Genomic DNA, 13,084 nt, shown 5'->3' with positions numbered 1-13,084 from the left:
TGAGCTGTCTGTGACAGATCAGATCTTGGGTGGTGGTGGACAAGTTGATGAAAGTGTTGACCCAATGTGCGGCGGCAGTAAAGAAGGCCAATTCTATGCTTGGGATCATTAGAAAAGGTATTGAGAACAAAACGGCTAGTATTATAATGCCATTGTACAAATTGATTGTAAGGCCACACCTGAAGTATTGTGTCCAGTTCTCGTCACCGCATCTCAAAAAGGATATAGTGGAAATGGAAAAGGTGCAAAAGAGAGCGACTAAGATGATTACTGGGCTGGGGCACCTTCCTTATGAGGAAAGGCTATGGTGTTTGGGCCTCTTCAGCCTAGAAAAGAGATGCCTAAGGGGGGACATGATTGAGACATACAAAATTATGCACAGGAAGGATAAAGTGGATAGAGAGATGCTCTTTAGACTCTCACATAACACCAGAACCAGGGGACATCCACTAAAATTGAGTGTTGGGAGAGTTAGGGCAGACAAAAGAAAATATTTCTTTACTTGGTGTGTGGTTGGTCTGTGGAACTCCTTGCCACAGGTTGTGGTGATGGCATCTGGCCTGGACGCCTTTGAAAGGGGATTGGATAAGTTTCTGGAGGAAAAATCCATTACGGGGTACAACCATGACGTGTATGCGCAACCTCCTGATTTTAGAAATGGGTTATGTCAGAATGCCAGATGCAAGGGAGGGCACCAGGATGAGGTCTCTTGTTATCTGGTGTGCTCCCTGGGGCATTTGGTGGGCCGCTGTGAGATACAGGAAGCTGGACTAGATGGGCCTATGGCCTGATCCAGTGGGGCTCTTCTTATGTTCCCAGGAAGGTGCGGCCAGGACTGCAGCCGCAGCCATTTCCAAGGCGGCCTCTCGGGAACTGCAGCTGCTCCAGAGCCCCGCCAGCAGCAGGCGAGCGCCCGCGCTCGTCTCCGGCCAAGGTCACTGGTGCTCCAGGCGGGCAGAAGAGACACCTCCCCCCTTCCGCTCAGTGGCAGCCGGGAGAGGTGGGCGGGGCGAGGTGAGGCGGGGCGGGACGACGCAGGCGCTCCGCGACAAGGCCGGCTGCCAGGAGCGGGGCAGGGCGAGCGACTCTTCCGTGGAGTCCGTGGGAAGCCGCTTCTCTCCTTCCCGCTCTCCTTCCCCTCGGGGCGCCGCCGCCATTATGCTCTGCCGGCTGGTCTCCTGGGGCAGGTGAGGAGCCCCCCTTCGCCCCTGGCCAAGGGCACGGCGGGGGCCTGCCTGCCTGGCGCCCAGAGAGGCGGGAGATTGGAAGGCGGGCGCGGAGAGGAGAGCGAGGGCGGTGGGGGAAGGAGGCGGGGAGCCTCTAGCCCAGGAGGGGCGCGCTGGCTGGGGGTGGGGCCACTCACGCGCAGCCGCGGTGCGTGGGGGAGAGAGCATGTGCAGCGCCTCCTTGCCCCGCCTGCAGGGTGACCCCAGGTGCCATAGCCCCTGAAGCGGACCGGGCACCCCAAAGCGCAGGACACCCAAGAACACTGTGGGGCAGCAGCTCTTCCAGCCCTTAGCATCTCAAGGCACTACAGTGGTCAAGGCACACCATCGGGGTCTTGACAGTTGGCAGGGCGCACCACGCTGCCAAGGGAGGGCTGGCACCCCCCATTGACCCTACTGATAAATACCCTTTCCCCTCCTGTTGCACACCTGTGGACCCCTCGCAGCACAGTAGGACACGACAGCATAAAAGCTAAAAACACTCATAGATGGATTTAACCTGGTCAGTTAAAACACTATGGGCGCAATCCTATCCCGTTATGTCAGTGACATAAGGACAATGCAGCTCTGAGGAAAGGGAACAAACATTCCCTTGCTTTGAGGAGGCCTCTGTGAGTGACACCCAACTGCAGGATGCAGCACACGTCCCATTAGCACCACTATGCCAGTGCTGGAAAGCACCAACATAAAGGGTTAGGGTTGCACCCAAAGCCAATCTACTAGTGCAGAGTGCCCACTTTGTAAAGGGTGCATAAAATAAAGGGCGAAATCCTAACCCCTTATGTCAGAGACATAAGGGCAATGCAGCTCTGAGGTAAGGTAACAGATATTCCCTTACTTTGAGGGGGCCTCTGAGAGTGACACCCAACTGCAGGATGCAGCACACGTCCCATTGGCACCGCTATGCCAGTGCTGGAAAGCACTGATGTAAGGAGTTAGGGTTGTGCCCCAAATTACTTATTAAATTTAAAACTATTGCTTATATATTAATTGCAAGGCGGCTGTGTGCTGCCTGCAGGGTCCCACTCACAGGGAAAAGGAGGAGTTCTTTTCCAGGGCAAGAGGACATGTCCTGGAAAAAGATGACCTCTGGCCGTGGAAGCTGGGGCTTGACTTGAATCACTAATACTAATATTTATTATATTGCTTGTTAAATTCAAAAACTATATTTCAAATAATTTATAAATTTCAGGAAGGCTATGTGCTGCCCACTCACAGGGAAAAGGAGGACAATTAAGTTCTTTTCCAGGACAAAAAGAGGATGTGTCCTGGAAAAAGAGGATGTCAGGTCACCCTGGACACGATGGGTGAAAGTCGGGGCTTGACATGATCACTAATACTAATATTTAAACACTATATTACTTTTTAAATTTAAAAAACTATATTACATACAATTTATTAATTACAGGAAGGCTATGTACTGCCCACTTACAGGGAAAAGGAGGACATTTGAGTTCTTTTCCAGGACACAAGGCTAAAAAGAGGACATGTCCTGGAAAAAAGAAGGTATCTGTTCACCCTGGACACAATGGGTGGAAGTCAGGGCCACTAATACGGAGCTATAATAAAAGAGGGAGAGAGCATGTGCAGGTGCCTCATTTCCCCACTGCTCTAAGGAAGAATGCAAGGAACTCTTCCATATCTGGGATTAAGACTCTTCAGGCCACTAGATGAATGTGGCTTCCAGGCAAATTGGAGCTCTGACAGCTCTCCCTTTTGGAGCTAAGCTCTTAAGCAGGGCTGGGCAAGGCCTCTGGCACCTGAAGCAGTGTGTCAAATGCTGCTCCATTCAGCTTCTCCGGCTCCTGGGTTGAAAGAGAGGAGAAAAGAGGAAGTGTGGAGGAGAGGAGGCTGAGGGGGGGCCCTCCATTCTGCCTCTTTCAATCCAAGGAGTGGGAGGGAGAGGCTGGTGAGTGGGCAGCTGGAGGTGGGTGGCTAGCAGGCCCCCCCCCCCCAATTTGCTGCTTGAGGCAACTGCCTCAGTTCAGCTTCATGGACTGGAGCCATCCTGATCTTAAGTCAGTTTTGTCAATTTTGTTTTTTTAGTCTTGTCTGTGAATGTCAACATGTTTTCTTTGCTTTCTTGGTTTGGAGTGAGCAAGTGCAATTGTGCAGCTACTCTAGAGATGTATCTGTGATGGTGTGAATAACAAGCAGGTGCCATAGTTCAATACCTTGTAAAAGAAAAAAATATTTTCTTCTTTTTAAAAGAGATGTGTAACCTTAGTATTAACATTTTCATTTTTCAACACTTGATGTTTGTATAAGCGTGTCCCCATGTGGTGAAAATGAGATATATGCCTGTTTATAGGCACAGTATATTTAGCAACACTTGCTGAAAAAAAGTTAGTGGCATTTAAACTACAATCCCAGTGAATGAATTGTATTGAAGGTATAGGCTGGGAGTTGCATGTAACTACTGTAGTTTATTCTAGCTAGAACAACTGTGTGGCCTAGTTTGCTTCTGTTCTCCATCAGAACAGATGGAGTTGAATAAATGTCATATGGGAAAGGTATATGGGGGTAAAGATGCCTGTAATGTCTACTTTGTGCAGAAAGCTGTGAGTTGCATTCTTGCTCTGTAAACCCTTAAATACAGCAGTACTTCAAAATGACAATGGTCAAGTTCTTTAAAGTACTTTGCAATATTTTTGGACATGTTGCTGTCAATTAGGACTTATAGATAATATTTTAAAACTGTACCGTACTTGCGCATTTTTACCAGAATTGATCAATGACTAATTTGTTTTCGTGAAAACCATTTATTTATGCAGACCACCCTTTACTGATCACAGCATGCCCATGTACCTTTGAGAAACCCATAAATGGGCTCTGTGACCTACTAGACTTCCAGGACTTTATTTGGGATTATTAACTTTAAACCTGCGTGTGATTCACAGGGAGAGCAAAGATTTCTGCTCAATTTCTCTTTCTTAACTTGCACATCTGTTTCCACTTGGTAGTCCTTCATGTAAATATGAGAGTACAGTCCCAGATATGGAGAATGATGGTTGGATCTGAAAGAGCTGGGCTTTCAATGCCCCCTTCAGCAGTATGAAGTTGTGATTTCTGAGCTTCAGGTCCCTGTTAAGTGGGGAATGAGGGTGACAATGATAATTGTAAGGACAAGTAGCAGTAAAGATGTAAGGAACTTTGACAGTTCTTAAGTGGTAAGAATTCTGCAGTAAATAGGAAATGAAAGCATCGCTGTTGCATAGTCAAATATGTTCTATTTGTTTTTCAGAAATGGCACTAAACTGACTGTACCTCTTGGGTGCCTGGTCTCAAGGCAAAAGCACACGCTTCCTGATTTGCCTTATGATTATGGTGCCCTGCAACCCCACATTAGTGCTGAAATTATGCAGCTTCACCACAGCAAACATCATGCTGCATATGTCAATAACCTGAATGTAGCAGAAGAAAAATACAAAGAAGCCTTAGCGAAAGGTATGGAGAATCTTAAGTCAGAGTTGTCTCGCTCTTCCTCTAGAGTTGCTGCTACTTGCCTATCTCAAGTCCCCCTGTTCTTTTGTGCCACAATTAGAAGCCATTTTGGTCTGGGACCTCGTTCTTGTTTGTATATATACCGTTCCAGCAGCAATGCAGTGAAACCAGAGTTCATAGCTTAAGCTCTGAAGGCAATAGCTTATACCTTGAGCTCCTATTTATTATCTCAAATCTTTCCTTACTATTTACTGTTAAATTTTGAGAACTAAAAGCATTTAATTAAGATCACTCTGCTAAAAGGGAAGACTTTACATTTTTTTCTTATTAACGAGCATATTGTCACTCTGTTAGTAAATATAGTGTACAATGATCAGATTTTGCCAGTTACTTGGGGCAGCTAGCAATTGCCACTAGGTAAGCAGTTAAGACTTAGTTAATTGCATCTTCTTGCAGGAAATTCTTGTCTCTTCCTCCTGAACTGCAGGGTTTCTGAGACTTAAGGGCTCAATCTTAAGCAGTGCACGCTTGCTTACCGCCAGTGCACACTGTCACAAATGAGCCATAAGGCACGTGCCATTTGTGAAGCTTAGCACTGTCGAAGCACCAGAGCTAGCCCAGTGCCAGCAGGTGCTGGGCTAGCACTGGTGGAATACCAGTGCTCTACTGCTTAGTGTTTGCGTGGCCCGGTGAGTGGCAGTAAGGTAGGTGGGAGGAGGTGTTCTAGGGCGGGGGGAGGTGGGGAGGATCCTGCAGGGGGCTAGCGCTGGTCCCCAGGCGAGTGTAAAAGTCCCTTGTCAGTGGCAGCACTGTGATCTCTGCAGCATTGTTACTGCTCCTCTCCCTGCCCACCTGGTTCCCAACTCCCCTGTAGGAGTTTGGGAACCAATGACTCAGAGTAATGACAGAGACCTCCTCTCTGTCAATTCCAACTTCTTTCTTGTTATGCCATAGTGACTTCAGTAGGTCATTGCCTTTCAAGCATGAAATACAGTTTGAATGTGTCACTAAACACTGTGAAGAACACCTTTTGTGGTCCAGGGTTGTGCTAGCATCTGTGCACATCCCTAATTTTTTTTTCATTTCAGTAGCTGCCCCTCAAATTCCCAAACTGATTCTGACATTCCCTGAATCTTAAAAATTGGCTCGAGATAAATACAGGAGAGAAATAGCAGCAACTTACCAGTCACAGCACTTACTCATTGTTAGTACCATGTCCCTCAACTACCTTTTAAACCCAAGGAAGCTGAATCTGAAGGACAGTTGCTGAGAGGAAGACTTGGAACATGTGTTTCATAGAGGCTATGCTAAGAGAACCAAATAAGGGAGGAAAAGTACTGTTACTGTGAGAATTTAATGATTAAAAGATCACCCTTTTTCAGTTTGACTGGCAGATAATGATAAGCAAGTAATTGTCCACTGTCTTGCTTCCTGGTAATTGCCCTTGGTTGCATCCTGGGTGGTCAGTAGATATGTAATCTAACCAACAGGAGGGTCCACACAAAGCAGAAAACCAGCCTCTGGCAAGTACTGTATAGACTTATTGTAGAACAAAAAACACTTAAAAGCCCAGTGTGTGTTGTGTTTTGAGCTGTGTCCACCTCTTCAGGGTAAATTCAGTTGCAGTCCGATTCTTGAAGGCTCTTCTTGCAATTGGATGAAACAGTGTTTCAGTATAAAAAGTTTTAAGCTCTAAATCCCAAAAGCAAGCAAGTTTGAACTGTACTAATGTACACTCCTATAGCCTAGGTTGCGTGTGGCTTTTTTTTTTTTAAAGCATTCATGCATTCATCATCCCATTCTTTTTCTGGGACTGCTGACTATACACACAAGCATCTGAAACCCATTTTTTTCTGGAAGCTTCCCGTCTTCACTAGAAAGGAGCCAAATGCAACTGAGCGAATTAACACCTCCGATCCACACTGTATTTACTTACTGTGCTTTTTAGAGCTGAGCAGCTTTGGATCATAGCCATAGAAATCTGTGCCTAATGAAGTATTCTTACACAGTGCGACCTAGAGTAATTGCATAGTTAAAAATTTGGCAGTAGTATAGGAAAGCTGAAACACTATTTTAAAAACTTATTCTCAAATGTCACTCATTCAAAAACAAACTACAGATGCAGCCTCTTTATGGATTCAGCATCTACGGATTTGCTTTGCTGCAGATGTAGAACCCCCAGATCGCCCCATTGAATATCTCCCAGACGCAACCTGAACCTCATTTTGGTCATGTCTGGGAGATTTTCTGAGCCTTTGAGAGGTCATGCACCATCATGCACAGCCTCTCCGAGGCTCAGAATATTGTCCGGAGCCCTTTTCGGCAACTTCCAGTTTTCACCAAAAACCGCTTCAAGGCTCTAGACACAACTGAAGCAAGGCTTCGGTGGCGTATGGAGCTCCAGTGGGCCCCGAAAACTGTGGATTTCATTATCTGGTTTTTGGTATCTATGGGATGGGAGGGTGCGGGAACAAAACCCCCACAGATAAGGAGGCACCACCTGTATAATTTCTCAACATTTCCCCCCAATTCCTATTTTTTTAATTGAAAGAATTGAAGAAAATGCCTCATGGATGGGGATGGATACAGTGGGGAGGGGAACCAGATTCCCCTCCTTCCAAATAACTTCTGATTTCCCTTCCCTCAAGTTTTTCAATCTCTTTGGAAGATAAGAGGTAAGATTTTTTGACACCAGAAATGACAACTGGCTGTTGGGTCAAGCTAAAATTTATGACCCCTGTACTGGAAGTATATTGTAGACTGTGTTTTACATAGAGTAGTCTCTGTTATGAATAGTTGTGAATATATTTACAAATATTTTTTATTTGTATATACTATATATATACACACATATATATACGTGTGTGTGTGTGTGTGTGTGTGTACACACATACACAAATATACTATATTTATATTTTGTCAACATGTGTTTGTTTCTTTTACAAGCAGAAATCTACTTCAGAATTTTGTTGGTAAATAAGTGGACTAATGTATACATATGCTTTACGCTAAGGCTTAGCTTTGGTGATGGTGGTCCACCTAACATTCTGTTCTGTATCTCCAGGCGATGTTATTGCACAAGTGTCTCTTCAGCCAGCTTTGAAGTTCAATGGTGGAGGTCACATTAATCACACAATTTTCTGGACAAACCTTTCTCCTAATGGCGGAGGGGAGCCTAAAGGTTTGTGACCACTTAAAATGGTTTATTGTAACTTTTAAATACTAAGGAGACCTAACAAACTTGTTTCTCAAAAAATCATGCCTCATTTATAGTCAGCTAAAATTACTTGGATCTTTCTACATTGTCACTTTGGAGATCTGGTTTGAGCACTACTTTAGCATAGGGCAGCTCAGTCCTAGTGGTGCTTTTGAGGAAGGATCAAGATGTTGTAGTAAAACAATGAATCTCTACTGCTTATAGCATGAATTCTTCTATTTTGTTTATTGCTGTTAAATATCAGCTGATGAGTTTTAGTCTTCAATACCTTTACTCAGAAATCAGATCCAATGATGGGCCTGGTTTTTATGCGGTGTGTGTATAATATTTTTAGCTTTAATAGTGTACATACACTTGTTGGCTTTCTGCAGAGATCTTGGAAAACATCCACCTGAATGTCATAAGAAAAAAAATTTAATACAGTAGCTCAGGTCTAGCACAGAAGTAACAGACCATGACCATGTGTTCTGTTCCCCTCCCCCTTTGGCATTGTAATGTGAGCTCCTGTGCACAAGCTAATAAAACCATATGCTGTTTCTGTGTGTAGCCATCTTCTGCTTCCATGGTTCTTTGCATTGAGATGACTATCCATATGTGATGTTGGGTCATGGTATCAAATGGTTTGTCACTATTAGAAATGAGAAGCTCATTAAGCAAAAAATCAAAATGCAATTTTTGACAAGGTTGATTAACTGTTGTAGCAGTTGTTTAGTATAGTCTGCACTGAGATGTACCAGATGCTATAGAGAGATGCAAAGGTTCATATCCAAGACCAGTACAGATGTAATCCTGAAGATCTCTTAACCAAAGTGCAGAGTGCAGGATCATGTGCCTTCTCCACTTAGCCCTTCCTTTCTCTGACATGAATTCTGACCTAGCCATGATTGAGCATTACCATTTGACATTGGTGGTAACCAGGATTTTCTCTCAAAATGTGCTTGAAGCTAGTTACCACATCTTAGCTGAAAAGAAAGCTGGCAACTATTGTAAATAGTGGCGCTGGTGTTGCATTTAATGATTAAGGGGAATTGGTGAGGGGGGGTTACTTCTGTTGAGCATGGTTAAGAGTTCCCCACTATTGTATCTGCCTCGACTTGTTTTCTGCTAAATTAATTGGAAGCAGGTCTCTGGAATGCTAAATGGAAAATTAATTATTTGTGTATTTTTTGTGTGTGGTTTATTTTAAGGAGAGCTAATGGAAGCCATGAAGCGTGATTTTGGCTCCTTTGCAAATTTCAAGGAGAAATTGACAGCTGTATCAGTTGGGGTTCAAGGCTCTGGATGGGGTTGGCTTGGTTTTAATAAAGAACAAGGACGACTGCAGATTACTGCATGTTCCAATCAGGATCCCCTCCAAGGAACCACAGGTGAGTTTCTCTACCCAGAACCTGCCTGAAGTTGTCAGGTACCTTTTTTTGTTGCACAGTATGTGGAAAGTTCAGGAAGACCCAATTTGCTGTAGTTATTAATCAGCTGTTTTTAGTTAGTAGTAACAGTGTGCTTGGACACTAATTTTAACTAGTTTACCTTTATGTTAAAAAAAAATCCTGAGACCAACCTAAAAAATCTAGACAATACAATTTGAAGCAAATGGTCAGGAAAAAGTAGAAGGCAGTCATTTAAATTCTTAAATTTAAATTAAACTGACTACATATGTTCTTAAATTCTTAAACTGACTACATAGGTTGTTTTGTTCTTTTATCCTTTCCTCCCCTTCCTGAATCAATAGTAGCTCATCCTGATTAAGGTGGGAAAAAGCCATCTGTGGTTTTATAGCTCTCATTTAAATGTTGAAATTGTTGGTGGTGGTGATGGCTGTTGCTTTTTCCTTTTTCTGGCCATGCCTGAATTGGCTGTGGTAGCTGTCTAGGCCAGTGGTTCCCAAACTTAATTTGTTCACAGTGCCCTTCTTGGGAGAGTAAAGGCTCAATCCTATCCAATTTTCCAGTGCCGGTGCAGCCATGCCAATGGGGTATGCACCACATCCTGTGGTGGGGAGGCAGTCAAAGAGGCCTCCTCAAGGTATGGGAATATTTGTTCCCTTATCTCAGGGCTGCACTGCAGCTGCACCGGTGCTGGAAAGTTGGCTAGGATTGGGCCCTCAGTCACTTCTTTGGTTTCTGCAAATTAGGGCACAATCCTGCCCTTCACTTGGGCCGGCACAAGTCCCTTGCGCTGACCCAGGAGGGTTGCAAATGTGCCGTAAGGCACGTTTGCGCCTCCTCTGGAGGAAGCTGGGCCGGCACTCAGAGAAGCGCCAGCCTGTGGAGGCCAACACAAGCCAGCTGGGCTGACACAAGGATAGGATTGCACCCTTAAGCAGAAATTTCTTCCACTTTTTCTTCAAGTATTGTAAAAGGCTAGAAAGCTTCCTTGTAAAAATGAGATTCTCAGGAATTTGAATTGTACACCCATTATGTATTCTGCACTTCTGCTTTTTCATGATTGTGGCTCCATCTAGCACTGGACTTGCACAGTACAGCAGGCTAAAATAAGTGGCTTGAGGACTGCTGCCTTTGTTCAAGCCAAATCAAAACCTCTACTAGGTACTCCGAGTAACTTTTAAATAATGATGTATGTCTGATCCAAGTGGTGTTCACAGCTGATTTTGATAATTATGTAGAAAGTATTTTATGTATAACTTCTTAGCCAAATAAAATGTATATATTTTCAGAGGTATATTTCTCTTCTTTCCTAGGTCTTGTTCCCCTGTTAGGAATTGATGTATGGGAGCATGCATATTATCTTCAGTATAAAAATGTTAGACCTGACTATCTCAAAGCTATCTGGAATGTGATCAACTGGGAAAATGTATCTTCTAGATACTCAGCTTGCAAAAAGTAGAGCAAAACTCTTGCATGGACTGGAAGAAGAACCTTGATGTTGATTGGATTGTTTCTCGTAATGTTGAACAGCTTACTTGCTAATTGATCAATCACTGAAAGCATTCTAGCGCACAAAACACAAGCTCTTCATAGTCAAGCTAGGTGTGTATCTAGTTTAGTTCTAAAATTATTTCCTGTTCAAAAACAGGAATTGTTTATCAGGTACTTTAAAATAATAATTCATTGAAACATCAATATTGAATTCAAGCTGAAGTTCCTCTTGATAGCAAGTAAGTTTGATACTTTATGGTAGGAGTATACTTGAAAGAAGAAAACTAAGTATACTAAATTCAGAAGGAAGAGCTGAAAAATATAACTTCCAGAGTGTTTTATAAACTAGGCTTCATGAAAAGCTGGTACAAACCTGACAACATGTGGGTAAAAAGCAATCCGTTATAGTTTTCCCAATGACAGAAGCATGGTAAACACTTGTTCTTGCATCAGGATACCTAATGGTGTTTATTTCTCAAAACAGTGAATTCGCTATCGTGAAACTGCTGTCTTTTCAAAAGAGAAAGTAGTCTTTTATAAACTGAAGAGATTTGGTGTTCCAGATTTATAGACTATTCAGTTCATTGCTAAGGGTTTCTTAACATGTGTTTGCCTTTATCCACTTCAAATCTTTTTGAAAATGGGACAGTATCCTTCATTGCTACTTCAGTGAAATTGTCTTCTGCTACTAACTCGCTTCCTTTCGCACTACAATATTTTGTGGACAAATGATCAAAATAAAATCTAAAAGTACTCTACAAAGTTATTGCATAAAATGTGCTTCTAATTCATTTTTATCTGAGTAGTTAAAACTCAAGGAATTTAGGGCCCAATCCTATCCAGTTTTCTAGTGTCTGTGCAGCCATGCCAATGGAGCATGCACTGCATCCTGTGATTGGAGGCAGTCACAGAGGCCTCCTTAAGATATGGAAACATTTGTTCCCCTCTCTTGGGGCTACATCGCTGCTGCACTAGTGTTGGAAAGTTAGATAGGATTGGGCCCTTAATTATTAAGCCATCTATCAAGTCTGAGGAAACTGCTGTTATTAGCTTGTTCTGAAATTGCATCTTAGAGTTTCATTTGAGCCAGTTGTAACTGCCTGTGACTATACTTAATGAGGAACAGTATCAGATTATGTGATCAAGCAGGCAGTCAGTGCAAAGGGCCTGTAAATATAGTTCACAGCTGAAAATCTAGGCAGTAGTACATCAGAGGCAGCTATGACACTGGGCATTGTACAGTATTGGAAAGTAGTTTCTAGAGCAGGGGTGCTCAAACTTTCAACTTTAGGGATGCTGGACCTTTAACAAGTGTATAGAAGAGAGAATTTCAGCAGGTGCAGCTTGTCATCCCACAGATGACAAGCTGCACCTGCTGAAATTCTCTCTTCTATACACTTGTTAAAGGTCCAGCATCCCTAAAGTTGAAAGTTTGAGCACCCCTGTTCTAGAGCATAAGAAGATCCTTACTGGATCCGACCAAGGGGGCCCATCAAGTCCAGCTTCCTGTGGTTCAGTGATCCACCAGATACATTGGGGAGCACTTAAGATAACTGTATCCTGTTGCTGTTCCCTTGAATTCAGAAAGAGGCTACCTCTAAAATCTGAACGTTGTACATAGTCATCATGGCTTATGATCTGTGATGGCTAGAGGTGTGTGTTTCTGGTAAGATAGAACTGCCTAAGTCTTACTGAACAAAATGGGCTTACTTCTGAGTAAAATAAACAACAAAACAGACACTTCCAGTGATGATATTTTCCTCCATAATTTTGTCCCATCTTTTTAAAGGCATTTAGGCCAGGTGCTATCACAACATCCTGTGGCAAGGAGTTTCACAGATTGATTACTTGCTGGGCGTGGATAATTTGAACTCTTGCCTACCAGCTTTGTTCAGATCAGTGGCACATTCTGATGTCTTCTGCTTGAGCAAATTAAGCACAAGTTGCATAACTGGTTCAGTAAGTTACTAGAACTGAGTGGCTCTTAAATATTAGTCTTGGTAGGTATACAAAGGAAAAATTCAGATGGACTTAGCATTATATATACTCTCTTCTACTTCAGATTAACTGTAGCAGTAATGTTCTTGTATGCAGTTAGAAATGGGCTGGAGAAGATGCATAAATTAAACTGAAGCTGATTAGATGAAGCTGCTTATGTTGGAAAGTTAAGGGGCACAGTCTTATGGATTTACATGTCTTAAATGGGATTATTCTGTCCCTGAAAAGAGTTTGCAATTTAGCAGTTGTACTTCCTATAACCAGCTCTATTCCTAGATTCTCCACATGATGAACAAATCATGATTGGTTTGTAATTGTAAATG

The 13,084-nt window shown here is 43.2% G+C and overlaps 1 protein-coding gene across 1 annotated transcript; it reads left to right on the top strand.

The window, feature by feature from the left end:
• Positions 1-1,034: 1,034 nt before the first annotated feature.
• SOD2 (superoxide dismutase 2) lies at positions 1,035-11,525 on the top strand. The gene is made up of 5 exons (XM_066616170.1): positions 1,035-1,187; positions 4,471-4,673; positions 7,735-7,851; positions 9,075-9,254; positions 10,586-11,525. Exons 1-5 carry the CDS (start codon positions 1,159-1,161, stop codon positions 10,729-10,731), a joined length of 675 nt encoding a protein of 224 aa, XP_066472267.1. The 5' UTR covers positions 1,035-1,158; the 3' UTR covers positions 10,732-11,525.
• The last annotated feature ends 1,559 nt before the right edge of the window (positions 11,526-13,084 follow it).

Source organism: Tiliqua scincoides, chromosome 1 (genome assembly GCF_035046505.1).
Source record: "Tiliqua scincoides isolate rTilSci1 chromosome 1, rTilSci1.hap2, whole genome shotgun sequence".
In the NCBI taxonomy this organism is placed as follows: Eukaryota; Metazoa; Chordata; class Lepidosauria; order Squamata; family Scincidae; genus Tiliqua; species Tiliqua scincoides.
The sequence above is the reverse complement of the archived record's forward strand: the minus strand, read 5'-3'. Positions and strand labels throughout refer to the sequence as shown.

Coding starts and splice junctions, on each gene's coding strand:
- SOD2 (XM_066616170.1), top strand. CDS start 1,159: ATGCTCTGCCGGCTGGTCTCCTGGGGCAG. Junction 1,188..4,470: donor CGGCTGGTCTCCTGGGGCAG/GTGAGGAGCCCC, acceptor TTTGTTTTTCAG/AAATGGCACTAAACTGACTG. Junction 7,852..9,074: donor TGGCGGAGGGGAGCCTAAAG/GTTTGTGACCAC, acceptor GTTTATTTTAAG/GAGAGCTAATGGAAGCCATG.